The sequence below is a fragment of the Magallana gigas genome, chromosome 3, assembly GCF_963853765.1.
Source record: "Magallana gigas chromosome 3, xbMagGiga1.1, whole genome shotgun sequence".
NCBI classification, from domain to species: domain Eukaryota; kingdom Metazoa; phylum Mollusca; class Bivalvia; order Ostreida; family Ostreidae; genus Magallana; species Magallana gigas.
Window position 1 is genome coordinate 8,813,397 of NC_088855.1, and position 25,375 is coordinate 8,838,771.

Genomic DNA, 25,375 nt, shown 5'->3' on the forward strand with positions numbered 1-25,375 from the left:
GAGACCCGTCTCTTCATGGTTTACTTCGAAAGTGAGGTGTGAAACCCTCATTGTATTACTAGAGGATCTCTTCATTATCTTCTCCTAATTAGCACCTATCTAGAGAGGGAGCAGGATACGGTGGGGGTGTTGTTTTAACAATTTAATTCATGTCATACACAAAGTAAATGAAAGTATTTACCGTTTAATTATCTCTAATTAGAAAATTCAGTTCAGTTCTTTATTAACTTTAAGCTATACAGCTTACCAGTACAATAAATATAAACAATATACACGTACAGGTAGGTCAACAGGAGAATGTGGCAGAAGTGTACATACTATGATATCAACATCTAATTTGCATTAAGTAAATGTTTTCTTAATTTCAAACCAAAGTGAATAAATTTACCCAGATTACATAGTTCCTTTACATTTTCAACATTAAAAAGTTGCAGAAGTTTACACATTGAAGGTTTTTTCCAGTAATAATTTAGGCTTAATGTATTTTTTGCGATAGCCTTCGTATATGGGACATGTTAAAATAAAATGAAATTTATCTTCAATAGAATTTGAACATAAAAAACAGTTTCTATTGTGTCTTTCAATATTATAAAATTGACCTGTTTCTATCGACAATTGATGTGAAGACAACCTGAATCTGGAAATACACTTTTGATATTTGTTTGGAATAGGTTTCCTTAAATAAAATTGTAAATTATGGGTTGCAATTAGGTATTTGAAAAAAGAGCATTTACTAGAAATATCTAGTTGAGAAAAAATATACTGTGTAGCTTGGTCAAAAATACGTTGCTTAACAACAATGAAATCTGCGGCTGTTATTTTTTGTTTTTCCCACAATTCAAACATACCCAGATTGCATAAAAAATCTTTAACATGATACAACCAGTTTTTTGCATTATGTTTTTCGACACAGTCATATAGTGTATAATAGCAATGTTGAATAATACAATTATTATGGTACAGTATTTTTTTCCAGAACTTAACTATGTTGAACATTCTTTGGTACAGCAGAGGACAGCGTCCTAATTCAGAATAAACTGCTACATTACAAGTTGACCTTTTAACTCCAAGATATGTTTACAAAAATGAAGATGAAGTTTCTCAATATTAGGTGCTTTGAGTGAACCCCATACCTCAGAAGCATAGTTAATGACACTGCCAACAAAGCAATCAAACAATGATAGCAAAGTATTATGATTAAAAAACATGTTTCTAATATTTTTTTCAATACAAATAATGCCTTAATTAATTCCTGCCTTGCTCAGCAAGTTGTTTCTCAGCTTTAGAAACTTTATTATTGTAGTAAAAAATAATGCCAAGATAAGCAAACTGATCTACAATGTCAAATGGTTTACCATAAATATACCATTTTTGTTTTCATTTACCCTTCCACCTTTTCTAAAAACAACAATCTTTAACTTATCAACATTAATGTGTATAATTACCATGTGCTACAATAATATGTTAATTCATCCAAAAGTGATTGAAGACCAGCAATTGTTTCTGAAAAAATCACCATGTCATCAGCATACATAAGAAGGAAAAGATTCAGTGATGAAATTTCAAATGGTACACATTCAGAATTTAAAAAATTGATTTCAAAATCATTTACATACAAATTAAATAGAATAGAATTAGAAAATTAAATATAGAAAATAATATGATGTGACAAAAAAATATATTTAAAAAATAATAAACTATAAGATGCAGATTATACTTCTTTATAATTTTTAAATGAAATGAAGTTTTAAATAATAAAATGTAAATTATAATTAACTATAATTAAATGTATAAAATGCTGGTGCCTAAACCATTATTCATTTAAAAAATAAAATGAAAATTTTAATTAACTTAGAAAAATATAGGCTGGTGCCTAAACATATTGGGGCCTAAACATGTTGGGGCCTAAGCGTCTTATCAATGAAGGGCCTAAACATCTTGGGGCCTAAAAGTCTTGCTACCTTCTCAACTTCCGTTTTGTAGCTAATGTAAATAATGGCCGATAGTTGCCTCCATTTCCCGTAAAAAACGTGATTGAAAAATAGATTAAAATCCTCCAGAAGCGTGAAAAAAAGGGAGTTATAATCAAAATGGAGCTATCTGGAAATACAGATAGTGTGACGGTTACCATCTCTCACTTATCCCTCAAAGAGAAAGCTCACGTTACATGTCCTGTACTGAAAAACGACAGTGTAAAGCTGTTTGTTGCCTATAACTTCCTCGGTATTGAGCCAGAGGAGCTGGAGACGCCATTCTCTTTACCCAAACCTAAAGCTAATCTCCCCATCACCTATAACTTCACAAAAAGTAAGTGGCTGTTTGATTTTTCATTGTAAATTGATTTAATTAAGATTTTGCCAGGAAGTTCCTCAATTAAATCATTGGTTTTTGGCTTGTTTGACAGCTTTCCAGGTTGACATGCAGAACAATTACGAGAGACGACAATACCTGGCAGCCATGTTGTTACCCGATGATCCAGAGCAGGGCAGGTAGGTGAACTAGTTAACCACTGCATTATTCTTCTATTCCTTCTGGGCATCACTTGAGAAATCCTCTCTTACATCCCATTAATGAACCCATATTGGCATACATTTGATCCATGCAAAACACTTGAATACATGTTTTTAAGGTGGTGTGGGATATCTCCATGTTGTGACGTATTGTTTATCGAACAAAAGTTATTAATATATATATTTAACAAAGCTGGGAGAACAATAAAACATAAATTTAGTTACAAAAATTTCAATATTGAATGTGTACCAAGTTACAAATACTTAGGCATTGATTTCGCAGCTTCAGGGACTTTCTCACTGGCTAAGGTGGAAAAAGGGACTGAAAGCTTATTTCAAACTACGAAAAGATTTCCTGAGTCTAAACCCCGGGATATCCACTAGCTTAAATGTATTTGACCACACTATATATATAAAGCAAATTTTACTTTATGGCTCTGAAATATGGGGAATCTTTAACGTCAATAACATAAAAATAAAACAGTCTAATGATATATTGATACAACAATGTTATAACAACTTAATAGCTGAAACTTTACATCTCAAATTTTGTAAAACCATATTGGGGTTGAACAAGAAAAGTATGAACCATGCTTCACTTTCTGAACTAGGAAGATTTTCTCTACATTATGATATTGTCAATAGATTACTTAAATATTGCTACAGATTAGAAAATTTAACAACAGAGTTTCCTCTATTAAAAGATGCATTTCTATGTAGTAAAGATCTTCATTTCGCCCAAAATACAACTTGGTATTCCTCTATTGAAAAAGTACTAAACATTCTTAATATTCAAAACATATATATTATGACACATTCTAAAAAAGACTTTGTTACTTCTTTAAAACAATCTCAGACTAAAAAATATTTGATGGATTGGCAGTACTCAAATGAAACACTTAAAGATGGCAAACTTGTTACTTATATATTTTTGAAAACTAACTTCAGTCTGGAAAAGTATTTAACTATATTAAGACCTGAATACAGAAAGCCAATCTGTAGACTGTGGATATCAGCGCATAGACTTTTTATTGAATCGGGCAGATATAATAACACACCTAGAACAGGAAGAATATGTAAAAATTGTACACTTAATAAAATTGAAGATGAAGAACATTTTCTTATCCATACAGCAAATTTACAAAAGAAAGAGAGGAACTATTTGATTTAATTTCATCTAAAGCAAAACATTTCACTAGTTTACAAGATAAACAAAAATTATTTTGGATTCTAAACTGTGAAGAATTAGATATATTAAACTCTGTTGGTAAATTTTTACAAAAGGCATTGCCTTAATTTGTATTTCCTATTCAAACTATTTCAAATTTGTATGTGCATTTGTATTTTGACATATTTATGTATATGGTGTTTAACATAAATATATAGACGACACTGTATTGAATGTATGGAAACATACATAATTATATATATATATATATATATATATATATATATATATATATATATATATATATATATATATATATATATATATATATATATATATATATATATATATATATATATATATACACACTTTTTAATTGTTCATGTCTGTCCTAGCTCTTTCAATCATCCAGCTCTTTCCCTCTTGTATATGTTTATTGAATGTTTTATGTTCATTGGATGTTGTATGTACAGTCTTCATGTTGCCCCTTGAGGGCCATTAATTGGTTAATAAAGAAATTGAATTGAATTGAAATTGTTTATCGAAATAAACAATATTTAAAATGAAGTGTAATTATATAAGTAGTTTCTTTCTCAGTATACCGGTACAATCATGTAGTCACCTAACAGTGTAGCGCAGTGGGTTAGAGGGTTTACTACGAATCTGTAGGTTTTGAGTTGAATTCTGATGGAGGTTTTACATATTTTACCTCTCCAAAAATTTTCAAAAGCTTTTTTTTTTGTTAAATAGTGTAAAATTTGAAAATTCTAAACCAGTGAAAGTATTATTAGCTCACCTGAGCTGAAAGCTCAAGTGAGCTATTTTGATCACATTTTGTCCGTCGTCCGTCTGTCCGTCCATCCGTCCGTCCGTCCATCTGTCCGTCTGTAAACTTTTTACATTTTGAACTTCTTCTCTAAATAAAACTGCTTATCCAATTTCAACCAAATTTGGCACAAAGCATCCTTATGGGAGGGCGAATATAAATTGCAAAAAATAAAAGTCCGATCTGTATTCAAAGCGGAGAAAACCTTGAAACTGTAGAAAAAGGGGGGTGCATTTTTAAAAATCTTCTTCTCAAGAACTACCGAGGCAAATTCAACGTAGTTTAGCATAAATTATCCTTATGGGAAGGAAAATATAAATTGCAAAAATTAAGGGGTAATTTTGTTTCAAATCTGAGTTATTACGAAAATAATAATAAAGGAAAGGCGTGTTTCAATCAGTTTAATAGCTTCGGGCTCGGCATCCGGTAAAATGGGTAGGCAAGACTTGGCCTGAGCAAAACAAAAGATTGGCAGGTATTAATCTGCCAATTTCATAAAAATTTCAGGATATTTGATGGACTAGTATATTTGTATTTGCTGTAAATATTGCTACAAAATAATGCGTATTTGGAATTGACGATTGCCGATCTGCCCCGGCTTTTATTTTGCCACGGCCCGGGTTTGCATACCCATTTTATCAAGACTCGTATTCCATACTTCTAAAACGAGGTTCTTTGTTCAAAGCAGCCATGACATTATACGAAAAAGGGTCGATCTGACTATGATGAATTTGCTTGTTGTGCAACAGCTCGCGTATGAAGGGAAATTTTGAAACATGAAAAATATATTGGTGCCGATTTTGTGAAGTAAATTGAGGCTAAATATTTCAATGCGTTGACAGTTTTCACACATGACGTTGGTGTTAGTTTGTTCTGATTTTCGTTTCGGTTTCATTATTTATGCTTTGTAACCTGGAAACTATCGTCTGCATTTCGTGATTTTTACGTATCAAATCAAACAGAGACTTCGGTAAATCAAACAGTTACGTTAACTGTTTACCTGCGCAAATTAAGCAAAATCTGATGTAGGTGTACTGAAATACAATTCATTATATCGGTAATTCGGCATTATCTTTTGCGTAATGGTAGATTAATGCAATAGGTTTTGTTGAGATGCTCGGCATTTTCTCGAGTTTATTCAGTTTAAATAGAGTTTGATATCGCTGACAGAAATACGTAGGTATATACATGTATATATATGATTCATTTCGAAAAAATAAATTGTGTTCTTTATTTGTTATACATGTAGTGCATGTTTCTTGTGTTTAATTATTTACAATTTCTATTTACTAACCATATTTGAGTGTTAAGCTTCGAATTATAAGCAAGATACAGAGATTTGCTCACAATTCTATGTTTGTACACAGATCTTAAAAGCTAAAGATTAAAAAAGTAAAAAATTTGTCAATATTTATTACGAAAGTTTTCAAAGTCTGTTCTTCCAGAAACCAACTTATTGAATTGTAAACTTAACCTTTTTAGCTCACCTGAGGGTAGGGCCACAATGGGGGGTCGAAGTTTAACAAATGAATATATAGAGTAAATCTTTAAAAATCTTTTTCTCAGAAACTAATCGGCCAGAAAAGCTGAAACTTGTCTGCAAGCATCCTCAGGTAGTGTAGATTCAAAGTTGTGAAAATCATGACTCCCGGGGGTAGGGTGGGGCCACAATGGGGGGGTCAAAGTTTAACATATGAATACAAAAAGTAAATCTTTAAAAATCTTCTTCTCAGAAACTAATCGGCCAGGAAAGCTGACACTTGTGTGGAAGCATCCTCAGGTAGTGTAAATTCAAATTTGTGAAAATCATGACCCCTGGGAGTAGGGTGGGGCCACAATGGGGGATCAAAGTTTAACATAGGAATATATACAGTAAATCTTTAAAAATCTTCTTCTCAGAAACTAATTAGCCAGGAGAGCTGGACCTTGTGTGGAAGCATCCTCAGGTAGTGTAGATTCAAAGTGGTGAAAATAATAACCCCTGGGGATAGGTTGGGTCCACAATGGGGGGTCGAAGTTTAACATATGATTATATAGAGTAAATCTTTAAAAATCTTCTTCTCAGAAACTAATTAGCCAGGAAAGCTGAAACTTGTGTGGAAGCATCCTCAGGTAGTGTAGATTCAAATTTGTGAAAATCATGACCCCTGGGGGGTAGGTATGGGCCACAATGGGAGGTCCATGTTTTACATAGGAATAAACAGAGTAAATCTTTAAAAATCTTCTTCTCAGAAACTAATCAGCCAGGAAAGCTGAAACTTGTGTGAAAGCATCCTCAGGTAGTGTAGATTCAAAGTTGTGAAAATAATGATCCCCAGGGGTAGGGTGGGGCCACATTGGGGGGGGGGGGGGGTCAAAGTTTAACAAAGGAATATATAGGGTAAATCTTTAAAAATCTTCTCAGAAACTAATCAGCCAGATGATTCTTTATAATTGTTAAGACTTTGGCCCCAGGACAATTCTTTGGCCTCACGAGAAGGTTCAGAGTTTGATGTACATTTATATCCCATATATAAACTATTGTTAGGGATCTTTTTGAGAACTGCAATACTCAACATATGATATGACTATAAAATCATCCTGTTAGAAAAGGGACTAATGATTATAAACATAAGAATATCCAGGGGAAAATGGATTTTATTTATACAGGATCTACATGTATTATTGTACATTGTCCAGATAGTTTGTATTATGACTCCATTGAGCTGATTTTATCATACCTATTGTTCCTCAGGTGAGCGATGTGGCCCATGGGCCTCTTGTAATTTTAATGTATTTTAATCCACATTAATATCGACAGATGTCCCTTACCACCTTAACAGTGTATCCATTTTTAATTGATTTTCCCTGAAATACATGTTCAATTAAGTACAATGCTAAACTCTCTAACTTTCTGTGTCTGCAGAATTCGCTTCACTGTGGTCAGCGACCCTTCAGATGATGATGATATGGATGCCGAATGTGAAGATATTGGTGTTGCTTTTGTGAGCGTCAAAGAAATTCTTATGTCCAAGAAAGATTTTGAGGAACAAAATGTGGAAAGTGAGTAGACATCCCTTTGAAAATGAGAAAAAATTATGTTTTTAAAAATGAATCAGTGAACCAATTTTGATTTGAGAGAGAGAGAGAGAGAGAGAGAGAGAGAGAGAGAGAGAGAGATTTATATTAACTTTTGCTTTGCAATTATGGGTTTTGGTACAAAAATTTAATTTAAGCTTTTGTTCCTTGCAGTTTGTGATGTTAAGAATGACCAGGGAGTGATTGGATCACTTAATGTGACTGTTAAATGCCTGGCAGCTTTAGAGGCTGTGGAAAAAGAAATGCAGATAGAGGGGACATACTGAGACTGTGAAACTAAACCTAGATAGAGTATGGAAGGAATTTGAGCAGAGTTCAAAATGAAAAGAAAAAGGAATGGAAACCATCTGAATTAACTTTGCAGATTCTTCATGTGTAGTCTATGATGGAAGCTACTAATGGCCATTATGATACTATGGCTAGCGTGTTCAAGTGCTGCTAAAAGAAATTGTCTCCTATACTCACATACTCAGATAATTGTTGTTGGTCTACACATGTGTCAGATATTATGGTTTCTGAGTTTTATAATTGTAATCATAGAATGGAGATAATTTTTATTTATTTATTTCCGTCCAATTTTAGTTTTTTTAGCTCACCTGAGCCAAAGGCTCAAGTGAGCTTTTCTGATCACAATTTGTCTGTTGCCTGTCGTTGTCGTCGTTGTCGTCGTTGTAAACTTTTCACATTTTCATCTTCTTCTCAAGAACCACTGGGCAGATTTCAACCAAATTTGGCACAAAGTACCACTAGGTGAAGGGGATTCAAGTTTGTTCAAATGAAGTACAACGCCCTCTTTAAAGGGGAGATAATTGAGAATTATAGAAAATTTGTTGGTATTTTTCAAAAATCTTCTTCTCAAAAACTATTCGACATGATAAGCTTAAACTTGTGTGGAGGCATCATCAGGTAGTGTAGATTCAAGTTTGTTCAATTGGGGGCCACAATTGGGGGATCATGTTTTACATAGGAATATATAGAGAAAATCTTTAAAAATCTTCTTCTCAAAAACTATTAGGCCAGAAAAGCTCAAATTAAAATGGAAGCATCCTCAGGAAGTGTGGATTCAAGTTTGTTCAAATCATGGTCCCCGGGGGTAGGGTGGGGCCAATATTCGGGGATCAAGTTTTACGTAGGAATATACAGAGAAAATCTTTAAAAATCTTCTTCTCAAAAACTATTAGGCCAGAAAAGCTCAAATTAAAATGGAAGCATCCTCAGGTAGTGTAGATTCAAGTTTGTTCAAATCATAGTCCCCGGGGGTAGGGTGGGGCCACAAGAGGGGGATCAATTTTTACATAGGAATATATAGAGAAAATCTTTAAAAATCTTCTTCTCAAAATCTATTAGACCAGAAAAGCTCAGATTAAAATGGAAGCATCCTCAGGAAGTGTAGATTCAAGTTTGTTCAAATCATGGTCCCCGGGGGTAGGGTGGAGCCACAATTTTGGGATAAATTTTTATATAGGAATATATAGAGAAAATCTTTAAAAAAATTTCTTTTTAAAACTATTTGGCCAAGAAAGCTCAAATTGGCGTGTAACCATCAAGAGATAATGTAGATTCAAGTTTGTTCAAATCATGGTCCCTGGGGGTAGGGCGGGGCCACAATGGGGGATAAATTTTGATTTATAGAGAAAATCTTTAAAAATCTTCTTCTTAAAACTATTAGGCCAGGAAAGCCCAAATTTGAGTGGAAGCATCCCCAGAGCGTATATATTCAAGTTTGTTTAAATAATAGTCCAGGGGTATGGTGAGGCCACAATGGGGGATGAATTTTTACATAGGAACATACAGAGAAAATCTTTAAAAATCTTCTTTTTAAAGACTATTTGGCCAGAAAAGCTTGAACTTGTGTAGAGGCATCCTCGGGTAGTGTAAATTCAAGTTTGCAAAATCACAGTCCCTAGTGGTAGGGCGGGACCGTGATGGCGGTTTGAATTTTTACATAGCTAGGAATATATAGAGAAAATCTTTAAAAATATTCTGGGAAAGTTTTCGGTCCAAAACTCAGTACTTAGTGTGAAAGCACAGGTTATGCAGATTTAAGTTTGATGAAACCATGATTCCCTAGAGAAAAGTGGCGCCACGAAAGGGGGGGGGGGGTTATATAGGAATAGAGAAAAATCTTCTTACAGGTACAACAACAAAAGGGGCTTGGTATTTATCAAAAAATAAGAGGTGGATAATTTTTTTTAGCAAGATCTACTGTACTCAGTTGTCAAGATATTTTGATACTGTAATGCTAATTTGATCAGAATGAAAGCAATTGTTGCTCAGGTGAGGGATGTGGCCCCTGGGCCTCTTGTTTAACTTCATATTTAAAAACATGGCATTTGCATGTTTTATCTGTATTTCACATATATTTAATTTATATTTTTTAGAAGGAATGATCTTTTTAAAAATGTGTATGTGTTTTATTACAAATACATGAAGGTTGTAGTTCAGTATGTGTTGTATGCTGTGATGCATATCATTGATAATGAATTTTTAAATCAGTTAAACATTGCATTAAAATACTGCAGTGTTGAATGGTAGATATTGAGCAGATGAACTGTGATAATATACTATAGCTTAAGTCGTTGGAATTTGAGAAATTGCTATTTCATTAGAAATAAAAAAATGAAATATTTTCTTAGTTTTTCTTTGTAAGATTTCTAAATTCTTCAGGATTTTAAAATAAATACATGTACTAGTATGTGGGGAAAAGAGGCATGTTTTCATGTAACGTTGATGTTGAATTATAGAATTGGGGATTGAGCGTCAATTGAACTATTCCAAAAAAGTGTTAAATTATTTTTATTTTTATTTTCGAATCCTTTGAAATATTGAATATCGGTTCTCTTGCCTTTTCGTATTTTAGTCATACCGCAATGATGACCTAGTTTGTTTATTTACACTAACCCAAAATATATGGCAACATGGTATTGAACGTAAATGTCCAATCAGTTATCTTGGAAGCACGGGAACTTAAAATATCAGATCAAAAGACGACTAGTAAGTATTGTTTTAACATGGTTTATTGTATACACTCAGCGGACACATGCAGATTGTAGGCTAACCGACAGATGCTGTTGTTGCTATTTATAGCATCGTTTGTGGTTGGTGCAGCATGCCGTATTCTGTTTACCCGTAATCTGATGTCATAGATCTGCAATAAACAATCCGAGATTCTTTTGTAGATAGGAACCTGTTTAGTCTTTAATCTTGGTATTACTTTTAAATACATGGGCTTTAACACCAGACAGAGAAAAGGAGGTGGGGGGGGGGGGGGGGGGGGGGTGGGTGTGCAGGTGCTTCAAAAACGACAATCATCAAAATGCAATGGGCTATTATAATTACAACTTAATAAAATTTCACTTTTACAGAAACAAAATGATGAAATAATATTCTATTGCACATAAACTTGGTATATCAAAAAACTTTAAATAATTTGCAATTATTAGTCTATTTTAAGAAAAAAAAACCCTCTCTCTCAATGGCAGTTTTTAAAAATTATTTTTACTGTATACCAACTTTAATTTGCTGCAACTTAATTTCATTTCTTTACCAGTGAAAAAAAACTGTTTAGTGGCGAGTAATTTTCACAAACGAAAGCAAGTCATGTACAGATAGTACCATTTTTGCTATAGCTATAATCATTGATCGTTAATAATACCTGTATCATACATTGAAAAGGGGCGAAACCACTCGGCGCGAAACCTCTCAGGGCGAGCAAGCGATCGGAGCGAAACCACCCGTTACCGGAATTTCAGTGAGATGTTTTAAAATACTATCCATAGACTGTCCCAAGACATTCGACTATTTTAAATGAAAATATATATACCTGTGAAAGACTAATTGCAATTGAAATAGATAAAAGGGACAATATCCAAAATAACTCCATTCACACATTATCATCTATGATTATCGCTCTGAATTAAAATGTCACAGGAATGAAATCGGTACATGTACCGGTATTTCTTTCGGAGATTTATAATGGAAAATGTTGATTCATTTTCTCTAATCCAAAGTCACTCAATATACCATGCACAATTTTTCAGTGTTGTCATGCGGGTGTGTTGCCATGCGAAATCCCTGTAGTCACATTTTTTAAAGTGTATTGAAACTGGTTAAGCTGAAGGGGGCGTTTCAAAGGGGAAATTAATCTTGGCAATTTTTCATACTTTCAAATGAACATCATTAGGTATATATAGATATTGAGTAATTAAACAAAATCAAGGATATCTTTGGACAGACTGTCAGAGTATAGTTTGCTCATCAAAACAATCTCTCAAATATTGACCTCCTTTCTTCTAATTGCTAAGAGAAGCTCATTATAATATTCATTAACTGTTAAAACCGGAAAGTTTTTTGCCAACATCTGATCTGTTGTGTGATATTGAATTGACACTGTTTTAATAAAATACATGTATATATTATGTACATTCCTTGATGAGGTCGGACGAGTGTCATTGCATTCAATGTATTCATATCTATTAGCCAGTGAATGGACAGTTAACCATGAGTAGACCCTACCTTCATCAAACTGTTATTATAGTCTCAAATTTCTCAATGTAAACTTTTGGTATATCAACAAGACAAGGCAAAATCTCTGATTAATGCATGCGTTAACACTCCCAGATCAGCACCACGGGCCATCCTCTGTTTACACTGCACAGCGGTCACCCAACACACATTTAATATTAGCAGCAACTAGAATCATTTAGCAAGATCTTGGACTTTGGGTAGTTGTGTCAAACTTCGTTGTGATGTAGGCCTGTCTATTTCATTGCTGGCTACAGCCATGGCTCTTTGAAATTGACACAATTTGTCTGGCTTCTAAGCTAAAACTACACAACTGTGTATATTTCATTTGAAACCAGCATCATTTTTAACTTGTTTTGATGCAAGAAATAGATAGCTACATCCTACCGAAAGTCCAAGGTCTTGTTAAAATGGTTCTCCGATATTGTGAAATTTTCAATTCGTTCTTATAATGCCAAGATTCTACGATATTTTGCTAAACATGTGATCTAAATCCAAAGGATACCTTGATCTTCGTATTTTTAAAAAAATTATTGGTCTGTCAGCATGATCACAAGGTGGCACTTATAAAAAGACCATGAGATTTTTCTGTAACCCTAATAAGTGCTAGTGCAAGTGCATAACCAGTGTTTGTTCCATGGACTCTATTCCTACTATTCAGTACATGTAATTTTACTAGGACATGTATGAAACAGGACAATTGAGCACAGTTTTAAATACATGTTTTAGTTGGCTCTTACTGAGGCAGACTGTTTTAAGCAACATTAAAGGTCTGCAATGTGGTTGGTTGTCGTGTTTCTTTGGATGACTATTTAAAGTAACATTTAGATCTGTGATTTTATAGGTTGTCATGTTTCTTTGGTTGTCTATTTTAAGTAACATTGAGATCTGTGATGTGATTGGTTGTCATTTTTCTTTGGTTGGGTATTTAAAGTAACATTGAGATCTGTGATGTGATTGGTTGTCATGTTTCTTAAGTTGGGTATTTAAAGTAACAATGAGATCTGTGATTTGATTGGTTATCATGTTTCTTTGGTTGGCTATTTTAGGTAGCATAGAGATCTGTGATGTGATTGGTTGTCATGTTTCTTTGGTTGGGTATTTAAAGTAACAATGAGATCTGTGATTTGATTGGTTATCATGTTTCTTTGGTTGACTATTTTAGGTAGCATAGAGATATATGATGTGATTGGTTGTCATGTTTCTTTGGTTGACTATTTTAGGTAGAATAGAGATCTGTGATGTGATTGGTTGTCATGTTTCTTTGGTTGGCTATTTTAGGTAGCATAGAGATCTGTGATTTGATTGGTTGTCATGTTTCTTTGGTTGGCTATTTTAGGTAGCATAGAGATCTGTGATGTGATTGGTTGTCATGTTTCTTTGGTTGACTATTTTAGGTAGCATAGAGATCTGTGATGTGATTGGTTGTCATGTTTCTTAGGTAGCATAGAGATCTGTGATGTGACTGGTTGTCATGTTTCTTTGGTTGGCTATTTTAGGTAGCATAGAGATCTGTGATTTGATTGGTTGTCATGTTTCTTTGGTTGGGTATTTTAGGTAGAATAGAGATCTGTGATGTGATTGGTTTTCATGTTTCTTTGGTTGACTATTTTAGGTAGAATAGAGATATGTGATGTGATTGGTTGTCATGTTTCTTTAGTTGGCTATTTTAGGTAGCATAGAGATCTGTGATTTGATTGGTTGTCATGTTACTTTGGGTGGCTATTTTAGGTAGCATAGAGATCTATGATGTGATTAGTTGTCATTTTTCTTTTGTTGGGTATTTAAAGTAACATTGAGATCTGTGATTTGATTGGTTGTCATGTTTCTTTGGTTGGCTATTTTAGGTAGCATAGAGATCTGTGATGTGATTGGTTGTCACCTCTGTGAGGAACCAGGTGGAATTCTTCCCATTTTCTTTGGATCCGCTCCCTACCTTATCATCAAGTACATATCAAAAGGTAAAAACTATAAGTGGACAGCAGAGAATGTACATGTGACAGGATCCAGAGAGGAGTGTGAGGCACTGAGGACCAAGGTCAATGAAAAATTAGGTAAAGGTGAGAACACAGGGCGAAAAACAATCTTTAAGCAAGTCCTTAAAGGTGGCGTAAAGGTGGCTTAAAGGATATACAATCTTTAAGCCACCTTTAAGTCACCTTTAAGCTGAGCTTATAGGTCCTTAATGTCCAAACTTCTTTAAGTCACCTTTAAGCCATCTTTAAGCTAGCTTTAAGCATCTTTAAGTGGCATTTACGCTCCCTTTAAGTTGTCTTTAAACCATCTTTAAGTTCCCTTTAAGTCGAGTTTGATCAAACTGAACAATAAAAACATATATTAAATGCAAAAGCTCTTTTATAGGAGGGGAGGGGGTGATCCGAGTGATGATATAATTTCCAAGGAAGGGGGGGGGGGTGTTCCAGGCGGTTTTTGATTGTCGCTCCATTAAACACTTATCGCTATCATCAACAACGCTCCGATGGACCCAGATTGCCGTTATAAAATAATTATACCCCCCGCAAACGAAGTTTGGGGGGGTATATAGGAATCACCTTGTCCGTCCGTCCGTCTGTCCGTCCGTCCGTCCGTCCGTCCGTCCGTCCGTCTGTCCGTCTGTCTGTTCGATTCGTGTCCGGTCCATATCTTTCTTATGGAGAAACATTAGAAGTTCTTACTTCACACAAAGATTGCTTATGACCTAAGGGTGTGTCATGACCTTGAACCAAGGTCATTCGGTCAAGGTCAAGGTCACTGGCAGAAAAATTGCAAAATTCGTGTCCGGTCCATATCTTTCTTATGGAGAAACATTATAAGTTCTTACTTCACACAAAGAATGCTTATGACCTAAGGGTGTGTCATGACCTTGAACCAAGGTCATTCGGGCAAGGTCAAGGTCACCAACAGAAAAAGTGCAAAATTCGTGTCCGGTCCATATCTTTCTTATGGAGAAACATTAGAAGTTTTAACTTCACACAAAGATTGCTAATGACCTAAGGGTGTGTCATGACCTTAACCCAAGGTTATTCGGGCAAGGTCAAGGTCACTGACAGAATAAATTACAAAATTCGTGTCCGGTTAATATCTTTTTAATGGAGAAACATTGGAAGTTCCTACTTCACACAAAGATTGCTTATGACCTAAGGGTGTGTCATGACCTTGACCCAAGGTCATTTGGACAAGGTCAAGGTCAATGGCAGAAAAAAGTGCAAAATTCTTGTCCGGTCCATATCTTTCTTCTGGAGAAACATTGGAAGTTCTCAGTTCACACAAAGATTGCTTATAAGATAAGGGTTTGTCATGACCTTGACCCAAGGTCATTTGGGCAAGGCCAAGGTCACTTGAAGAAAAGTATAAAACTCGTGTCCAGTCCATATCTTTCTAATGGACAAATATTGGAAGTTCTTAATTCACATCTAGAATGCTTATAACCTGAGAGTATGTCATGACCTTGACCAAAGGTCAATTGAGGAAGTTCAAGGTCATTGTTAAAAAAAAATCGGGCTCAGTATACCAATAATTCAAAATTGGAATTTCGTTTGATTCGAGTCATGTTTGTTAACATAAGGATGCAAATGTCCTCATGCATTAACAGTTAACTTGAACTAAAATGGAATTAAAAGAATAGAAATTGGTTTGTGTACTCATATAAGCATTAACAGTTTTAAAAAATAGAGCAGTTGTTATTAATAGAAAATGGACGATGAAATAGATTCATTCAATATTTTCTATAATAGAAAAAAATACATGAGTTATGATTTTTCTTAGCGGGGGGTATCAATTGTGAGCTTGCTCACAGTACCTCTAGTTTTTTTTTGTTTCAAAATTATTGTAGGGGTGAGCGCAGTCTCTGAATCTAAATTTGCGCATGAAATTATATTTAAGTATGTTTGTTTCCTATTATAAATTAATCGGTGAAATCTCTCTCTCTCTCTATCTATCTTTCTCTCTCTCTTTCTCTCTCTCTCAGTTCATCAGGTTATTTAACAAAATATAGATAATGAACCAAAACTGCATGATTTAATTTAATAATCGGTTGAAGGTATGTATTTTTTTTTTTGATTTTAATTATTTCTAGGTCTAATTCGAGATCTGCTAGATACATGTTAAAGATGAAAAGACTCTCAACTGCCTTTGTTATATCGGGCAGGATATTACTGCTTTGTTTGTCTAGACATAGTATTGTTCGTTTGTGTATATCTAATTAGAGTCTATTGTTTGACCAACTTAAAAAAAATATACAAGGTATACACGTTATGATTATTTTTTTTTTTCATTTTATTTTATAGAACAAAAACGGTTTTTATACCTTTCTATCATTATCATATAGTTAATATATTTTGTTGGTAAATTGAGCACAATTTTGTATTAAAAGATTTTTTTATGGCTTAAAGGTGGCTTAAAGGTAGCTTAAAGGTAGCTTAAAGGTGGCTTAAAGAAGTTTGGACATTAAGGACCTATAAGTTGTCCTTAAAGGTGGCTTAAAGGTGGCTTAAAGATAGTCTTTAAGCGGCCTTTAACCCATCTTTACGCTCTCTTTAAGTCATCTTTAAGCAACACATATAGCTTAAAGGTGGCTTAAAGATCATTTTTAAGCGACCTTTAAGCATCTTTAAGCTATCATTAAGGAGAACTTAAAGATGGTCATTCATCCTGTGGAAGAGGAAAAATATATTTATTTATAATTTAGAGAATTATTAACATTTTTACAGTATTGAATAATTGAAATGCAGAAAGTGAAATATTGATTTAAAAGGAAAATTGTCTATAAAAATAATTTTGAATTCATATAATATAATGCAATTTGTGTTTTTAATAGAGACAGAAAGACCAAAAAAACTTGGAGTGTTCATTAATCCTATTGGAGGGAGCCAAAATTCTCTGAATGTGTACAGCAAAACTATCGCCCCTTTGTTTAGAGCGGCAAACATAGTTTGTGATGTAATGGGTAAGCATGCAGAATTTTAAAAACTGGGCCTTTTTAGAATTTTAAAAATTTTATTATCATTACTCCATGTAAAAATACATTTTCATTGAAAGACATACAGTAATACTCTATATTTACCATACTTATTTTAAATTAGTTTCATTCTTTCAGTTTCTGAACGACCAAAGCACATTGTTGACATAATGAAAAGTTTTGACACAACATGTGTTGATGGGTAAGTAGTTACTCAGTTTTTAAAAGAAATTAGTCAAATTGGATGATTAACATTTTCTTGATTGAAATTATAGTAAACAAACTTGGTTTAGAGGGAGTTGATGGAATAGTGCAGAAAATTTTTAAAAAGTGAAAGATGATTTTACTGTAATCATTACATTTTTGCTGTGTAATATTTTTAGCAGAAAAAGATGTTTGTTAAATCAATTTATACATTCATTGCCAAATGCCATGCATGTTTGAACATTAAGAAATGCTTTCTTTCAAAATAATTTTTTTTTACCAAATATCGTACTTTCCTGGAATGTATTTTAAATATCAGTTGGATTTGCCTTCTTCATTCACACACATGGTACAAAGTACTAACATTTAAAGTTATTATGGTATTATGATATGAATTGATAGGTGGGTTTTTTTAAGGCTAGTTGTAGTAGGAGGTGATGGAACTCTACTGGAGGTCATCAATGGTCTTCTGACCCGAGCTCAAAAAGAGGCTGGTCTGGACTACGATAAGCCTACCTGTAAACTCAAACCATTGGAGGTACCAATTGGCATCATCCCAACAGGTGTAAAAATTTATTAAACATTTTGGAATTTTTGTGTTTACATTTAAGCATTGATATTTGTTTGTATGAAGTATTCATGTATCGTTCATGTATCATGTATCGTTGCTTTTAATTAAGCCATTACATACATTCTTAGTCAGGGATATGAAGCATACATACATGGAATAGCCATATTAAGATGTTATTTAGTTCACATTTGCGACTAAAATTATTGTGCCAGAAACTTTGTCAAGAAAAATCTTTATTATTAAGTAATAGATACATGTATGATTTAATGATTATTTTTCATAAGTACAACATATCAAATTGGTTATGTAAGTTTAAAGGTTACAGTTAATTTTTCGATTATAAATGAATTCAAAATGCATGAATACTAATGACATTTGTATATGTGCTCATGTGCTGTGAAAAAGCTAAGTGTATTCACAAGAAATTAAACGTCGCAGATTTTCAATGCAAACATTAGGGGAAATATACAGTGAATCAAAATATTAAGTATTAATATATAATTACGGTATATTTTTCATGCAATAGTTAACATGTTTTGCAGGTACAGGAAATGGAACAGCTAAAGGTCTCTATGGTAACACAGATGTGGTCACTGCAGCTCTCCATATTATCAGGGGTCAGTGCATCATTCAGCCATCCAAAACCATTGATGTTCACAGCATTCATCCTCTTAATTTTATAGGATTCTACAGAATTACGCAAATTTATTTCTCACAAGTCATGCATAAAACTAACATAGATGTATGAATTATTTGTAGGTAAGACAAACCGTAACAATGTCCAGGCGGTTTACTCCGGAGGGAAGCTAGCCTCCTTTAGCACTATTGTCATAGGATGTGGATTGTTCTCAGACCTAATTTATCACACAGAAAGACAGAGGTGGTTAAAGAAGGCCAGATATGTCGGTGAGATTAAATTTACAAACTGTGATTTTGTGACTTAAACTGCTACATTACATAGTAGCTACTCCAATATGATATTGGTGCGCAGATACAGTATACTGTATATGTAGTACATTTGGCTCCGTATTCTTTTTAGTGTTTTTTCGCGGAGAGGCGTTTCTGCCAAATCAAGTACATCAACAAATGCCATTCCTTTATGAATAAGAATAGGCACATTCAGATATACGCTAATTTAAATCCACGCTAATTTGTTGTAAAATAATTTTCCGCTAAATATCTCACACGCTAAATATAAAACGTTTACAGTACTTTATGTACCTAGTCGATTCTGGTGTTGGTATTATAACATTAATGGCCATTAGGAATCAATTCATACTCAGTTCCATGTGAATATGCTTGGTTGATTATTGAAGAGTCATAATGAATTCACATCAAACACTGCCTGTACATATTTCAATTATTTTTTTGTTATATATATTTTAGTTGTACCTCTGCATTTGATGCTTTTTAAAAAACAAAGATTATTTGATGCAAAGCTAACCATTTTTCAAAGGTAAGAGCATACATATATATCAATTCATTAGAAAAGTATATCCATCGAACAATCAAATGAATGATTGTTCAGTTGACTGTTAATGTATTATGGGTTGAATTTAAGAATATTGTAAATACTTTATTTCATTGGCTAAGAGAAAATTACTTATTTCATTGGCTAAGAGAAAATTACTTTACAAATGTATACATTTTTTGCTTGTTTTGTATGTCAAAATGGTTAAACTGTCAATGGTGCAAATCTGTTACATTTAAATTCGTACAATCTTTTGTGATTTATGAGTACAATTTGTCTTATTTTTTGTATTTATTAACAGAAAATTGAATTATAAGGTATGCATATGCTTACAGGCACTTAACTTTATATAGGTAAATAAATTTCCATACTATAATAAAACATATACATGTATTATGGGAAATTATTGATATCTACCTTTAGTTACATACCATAATATTTTATTATACAATATTATACAATGTACTTCTTAAAAAAAATCCTAAAATGAAATGACGAAGACTTTATTAAACATATTAAGAAAATAGTAAATATATTTTAATATTTTTTTAAGAGATTCAACTGCAGAAGATGCAGATGGCACAAGTGAAAAATCCACAACATATGAGCAAAAAGGTACACAGCTTTAAAACACCTGTTGACATTGTTTAAAATTTATTCATCATTTGAAGCATTGTGTGGAGTCATTTTAATTTGTAGAAATTTTGTTTCTAGTTTTTTTTACAGTTTAGTTTTGCAAAAAATTCATGTATTTCTTTATTAAGGTAGCTCCATACTCGTAAAATTCTCTGAGGAAAGTTGAAAAACCGAACTGATTTCGACTTAATAGACTTAAATGTCATCAATTGTTAGAAAAAATATACATGTCATCACACTTTTTGAGATGCCAGATAAACATAAACTAAAGTATATTTTAGCATTAGAAAAATGTATTTTTTTCTGTTAAAAGTAAAATCTTGTGGGCAGAAATTTGTTTTTCTTGTTTAATTTTAATGTCAACTTTATCAGAAAACTAAAATTACAAAATTATTTTTAAATTAATCGTTGGAATAAGAAAAACTATAGCATTTAGACATACAACTGAGAGAAAAGTCAGAAAAAGAGTTATTTCCCCTTTGCATTGATAAAATATATAAAAATTTGGAAATTTAGTATAAAATTAAGTGTGAAAATATCTTTAACCTACTAATAATTCTAATTACAACCATGTGATTATATTCATATAAAATAAATAAAACTATCTTGCACAATTTTTAAAGAATTCAAAGTTTTACAAAAAAGTGTGATGTCACAGAACACTGGATCTACTTTAATAAAGTACATTTTTCATACTTCATTTAAAGTTTAAATTTGTAGGTAGGAGTACTCTTGAAATCTAGCTGCAGATCTGTAGCTCGCTGGTCTGAATGAATGAACTTTTATTTTTTTAAAATTTTTAAAAATACATTTAAAAGCTGTTGTCTCAAAATATCACTTAGTGTGTGTTTCCAACATATTCTTTAACTACATGTACTTCAATGAGGAACATTCCACCAAACCATTGTTAATAGCATGAAATTGAAAGCGTTGACAAATTTCACCTATTTACATGTATTTCTGCATTTTGGGCAGGGAGACAATTCTGTCTAGCATGCTATATGCATGCCAGGTAAATGCTTTTTATTGTTGAAGTGGTATTAAAAGAGTTAAAAGAGTATTTTAAGAACTCATGGTTGGCTATTTTTAAAATATACAGAGAAATAAAACAAGAAACAGGACACTTTTTTGTGCACAATAAATATACACATAAAACAGAAGGTGACACAGATCTCTGGTTGTCCAGACCAGTGAGCAAAATATGTGCAGCTATCTTGAAATCCGCAAAAAATGGACACGAAAACTAATGATTTCACAGTATTTTAATTCCTTCATAAATTACAGAGGTTGAGGGACAATGTGTTAGCATCACCTCGTCTGGAGCAGGGCTTGGCTATCCCTGTGCCCCCTTTGGAGCTTCTGTCATGCCCTTCATAAAGCACCCCAGTGAATTTGTTGTAGCTATGTACAAACAATGTGGGAGATTCGAATTTCTTAGTCATTTGAAAAGTTGTGCACTTGAAAATCTAGATGCAGTGAGTAACCTATAGATCTGTCAAAGAGCAACATCAAAATAATCCAGTTCTGTAGAATGAATTAAGTAATTGAATTGTTAGAAAATGTAGTAATAATCAAATAATCAACCGACATTGATACCAGGGAAAAAAACATCATGATAAACTTTTTAGTCTAGTCTTAGACGTATGTAGACAACAATTACTTCTCAGTTGGTAATTTAATTAAAAGCATTAGGGAACATGGGGAAAATGATTTTCACATTTTATTCTTCATGACCCATTCATGAAGAAATTTGATTGACACTATTTTGGAGACAATATGTTGATGGGTGTTTTATTTTCATAAGTTCTATGATGTGCTGGGTTAGACTAACTGTTTGTACAGAGGAGTGAGGTTCAACTTGGCTTAGCTTGATTGAAGTAGTTATTAAGCTTGGTTTTTGTTTTTTTAAAGATGTTAATTTTGTTGTTGTTGAGAATTTGTCATTTTCATGTGATTTTGTGTTTTATACCCTCTTTCCCCTCCCTCTACCCTCAACCAAACAAGAGGCCCACAGGCCACATCACTCACCTGAGCAATTATAGCAATAATGAAAATCAGCTTTAAGGAGTTAAATACCGGTACAAAATATCTTTACAGTGCAGTAAAATAGATCTTGTAATAGAAAGATTTTCAAAGTTTTCTTCTGATACTCTTTTGTTAAACATTGAGACATCTTTTAAACTGAATGATTAAATAGTCATATCACATATTAAGCATTGCAGTTCTCAAGATGATCTTAAACAACTGTTCATATAGATATAGAACAAGTACATCTAAATTTGAATCCTTTGTGTGGCCCAAGAATTGTCCACAGTCTAAAAATTTGAGAATCAACAAATGTCAAGATGCTTGCATATAAGTAATTCACACACCACCTCCCTTTCAGCTGAGGTGAGCTAAAAAAAGGCAAAACAAACAAAAATTATTATACAAATGTTGACTGGTCTTGAGGGCAACATTTTAGTTATTGTTCGTCTTTATAAAGTTGTACAGTGAGAATAAGCTACTGAGTATAACTATTACAATATTTTTCACTCTGAGTGCAAAAGTTGGTTTTAAACAAAGAATCAAACCAAACAGTTGATGCATAAAAAAATGAATTTTTATTATCAAGAATGGAATCTTTCAAAATGAATTGCAGGAATTACCCCAAAGTAAATTATTACCTATTAAGGATACATACTTCACACAGTAGAACCTCCAAAAAAGGAATAGAAATACCCTACAAGGGTCAAGGAATAAGAATTGACCCACTGGATTCAGTAAAACTACTCATACCTCACACAGGTGTTACCTGTAATTATGATAAACTAGAATTGACCCATCAGATTTTATAAGAATTATTCTCACGTGGTCGCTTGGTTTTGTAGGAATCTGGGGGATATGTTCAGCTGGTGGGGATTTCATAGCTGCGGTAGAGTCAAAAATGGACTTTATAACAATGAATAAACACAGTCAAGAAATCAACTCTTTTACCCTCCTAGTCTACAAAGAGGCAGGCAGACTCCCATTTTTGACCCATTTTTTTCAGCTTATGGCTTTCTCCCTTTCTGCAGTAGGTATACTTCATTTCTTATGCATCAGTTTTTAAGGGCGCTTCAAACATACCATAAATGAATTATAATGGTTCTTAAAATTATTGTCATAAATTTGAACAAGATTTTTAAAAAAGTGGAATATTTTGATGTTGTTCTCATTTTTTTTTCTCTTTTGTTATTTAGTTCTTTTTAAAAAAACAAAACAATATGATGAGTTCATTGTACCATAATGCAGTTTCAGAAGGACTTTTTGTTGCCATACACTGTTAGGGGATACAAAGTAAAGATTCAGTGCTCTGATAAGTTGCCGGATCCCGAGTCTGAAGAAGTCAACATTAACAATTTACTAGATGTGGACGGGGAATTGTTAGACATTGTAGACGGAGAGTATGAGGTTTGGTACGTCAGGCCTTAACCAAATGCCATTCAACTGTTTGGCAAGAGAAATACAAGAACATGTTGTTATTTTAATGAATTCATTAATCTAGAATGATCCAAAAAACCTCCCTTTAACCAAGTTTTATTAGCCATTTGATATTTTACAAAGCCATTTGTTTTAATTTTGTAGGAACCACAGACAGCTCCTGAGGTTTTACACAAGTTCTTGAGACTGAATGCAGGACATATATTTTGAGGTATTTACCTGATCCCTTAGAGATGGCAGAACATTACCTCTAGTGTTCCAACCCGAACCTTAGTACCTACCTGTGCAGCCACTCGATCATCACGTCATCACCTATGCCATGTATTATTAAGGTGTTACAGGTTCGTTACATGTGTGTAGTACATGTACCTGGACCACTTCATGTTCCTGTTTTAGTTAAGTTGTACAAAATGCAAAAACTGGCTATTATGTACAGAAAAATAAACTACAGGCACTCATTTTGTTTTTTGATTGAGAGTCTTGGTGCAATATTTTATTCAAGGTATATTAGTTCCATTAGAAGGAGCATTTTTAAAGCGCTAAGCATAGCTCAGCGCTTTATTGTCGTTAGACTTCTACTTCCGGTGCAACGAATAACCGCCCCCTATGAGCAGACGTTTACATCATTTAAACTGATTAGGGAACCAGTTTCAGGAGCTTGTGCACATAACTGGACGGGCTAGTACGGGCTAATGTGAATTTATTGTACGGGGCTTACATACATCATTGCAGGGACTACCACGCAGTGATGAGGAAATATATTGCGTATACAGAAGCTGAAATGTTATATACATATATATTTTATACTAGTATACAAACAGAAGCTGTGTTAGCGCTTTTCAGTACTATCAGTACTTTGATTTAAAAATGGAATTTGTGATTCATTTGTTGAAAATTTCAAAGATAGTGATTTTTGTCAGAAAAAAACCCCACACTCAAACAATTTACTGTCAGAGCAATGCAAAATTATTGGTGCCTCTATGTATTTAAGAATCATAAAAGTACGAACACTATCAAAGTACCAGTACCAATATTTTAATAGAAAATGCAACAATGTTGCTCCCTCTAATTAATTTTATTTGAATTTTCAGGAACATTCTCTCTCTTTCTCTCTAACAAATTTATTTAAAAAAAATAATAATAAATAGTATTGCATATAAAGCATTACATGTCTCCCAATAATGTTCCAAATTGTTTTTTTCTTGCTTTTATTGGTTTTGTGAAAATTCGATGAAGTAAATGTATTTTTTAAAAGACACAAAACCGATAAGAAAAAAATTCGAGTTGTTCGAAAATTGATTTCATCCTTATCTGTTGTCTGTTGATTAATTCTATCAAAAGTCAAGTTTGATTTAAAGCCACACACAAGTTTGAAATAAATTCTTTAAAGCATATTAATTTAAAGAAGTCTGGAAAACGAAGTTTCACAGGTAAAAGGCTAAAAATACGAGTGGCTTAAAAAAATAGGGGGATATTACTTCATTTTTACAGATACATGTAGCCTATAAATTTTACCTATTGTATATATAACATTGTTTTTTACCACAGTTCCATGTATTTAGTCATTATATGGTTTGTTTGTTTTTTTATAGAAATTATTATATACATGTACTTTTCTAGAAGCTTTTCTTTATTGATTATTTTATATATATTTTGATATAATTATTTCTGAATAAACAACTTGCCAAAATCTATTATTTTGGATACTTTATATTTTCAATATTAATTATCATATCTACTAATGAGTACTGACATCTTTATTATTAGAAAGCATGACCGTCAAAACATTAAATTTGAGGTCAAACAAACCAAATATATGGTATTTGATTTTTAAACAGAAATGAGCACGTCTTAAGAGGCACGTGACCAATTTGATTTAGAAATTCGCTGCTAAATGAAGAAATTGATCTATTTTGCGCAGAAATATGAACAGAGTAAGACTTCTATGAAATTTTGTGAATGAAATGC

At 33.0% G+C, this 25,375-nt stretch overlaps 2 protein-coding genes across 7 annotated transcripts; both read left to right on the top strand.

The window, feature by feature from the left end:
• Positions 1 to 1,968: 1,968 nt before the first annotated feature.
• LOC136273597 (X-linked retinitis pigmentosa GTPase regulator-interacting protein 1-like) lies at positions 1,969 to 10,212 on the top strand. 2 transcript variants are annotated; one of them, XR_010711768.1, is made up of 5 exons: positions 1,969 to 2,307; positions 2,405 to 2,489; positions 7,410 to 7,546; positions 7,736 to 8,488; positions 8,801 to 10,212. XR_010711768.1 is itself a non-coding variant. In XM_066078382.1 (4 exons), the coding sequence occupies exons 1-4, from the start codon at positions 2,091 to 2,093 to the stop codon at positions 7,846 to 7,848; spliced, it is 552 nt and encodes a 183-aa protein (XP_065934454.1). In that variant the 5' UTR covers positions 1,969 to 2,090; the 3' UTR covers positions 7,849 to 10,212. The 2 variants fall into 2 exon arrangements, 1 of the variants encoding a protein (XP_065934454.1); XM_066078382.1 differs by having other exon boundaries at positions 7,736 to 10,212.
• Positions 10,213 to 10,377: 165 nt separating this feature from the next.
• Positions 10,378 to 23,961, top strand: LOC105321802 (ceramide kinase). 5 transcript variants are annotated; one of them, XM_066078380.1, is made up of 12 exons: positions 10,381 to 10,576; positions 13,954 to 14,067; positions 16,923 to 17,051; positions 17,202 to 17,265; positions 17,685 to 17,830; positions 18,381 to 18,455; positions 18,598 to 18,744; positions 19,225 to 19,294; positions 19,863 to 19,924; positions 21,230 to 21,420; positions 23,219 to 23,382; positions 23,552 to 23,961. In XM_066078380.1, exons 1-12 carry the CDS (start codon positions 10,501 to 10,503, stop codon positions 23,589 to 23,591), a joined length of 1,278 nt encoding a protein of 425 aa, XP_065934452.1. In that variant the 5' UTR covers positions 10,381 to 10,500; the 3' UTR covers positions 23,592 to 23,961. The 5 variants fall into 5 exon arrangements, with proteins under 5 accessions (XP_065934453.1, XP_065934452.1, XP_065934449.1 ...); XM_066078377.1 differs by having other exon boundaries at positions 10,385 to 10,576; positions 13,954 to 14,166; XM_066078379.1 differs by having other exon boundaries at positions 10,390 to 10,576; positions 13,954 to 14,160.
• The last annotated feature ends 1,414 nt before the right edge of the window (positions 23,962 to 25,375 follow it).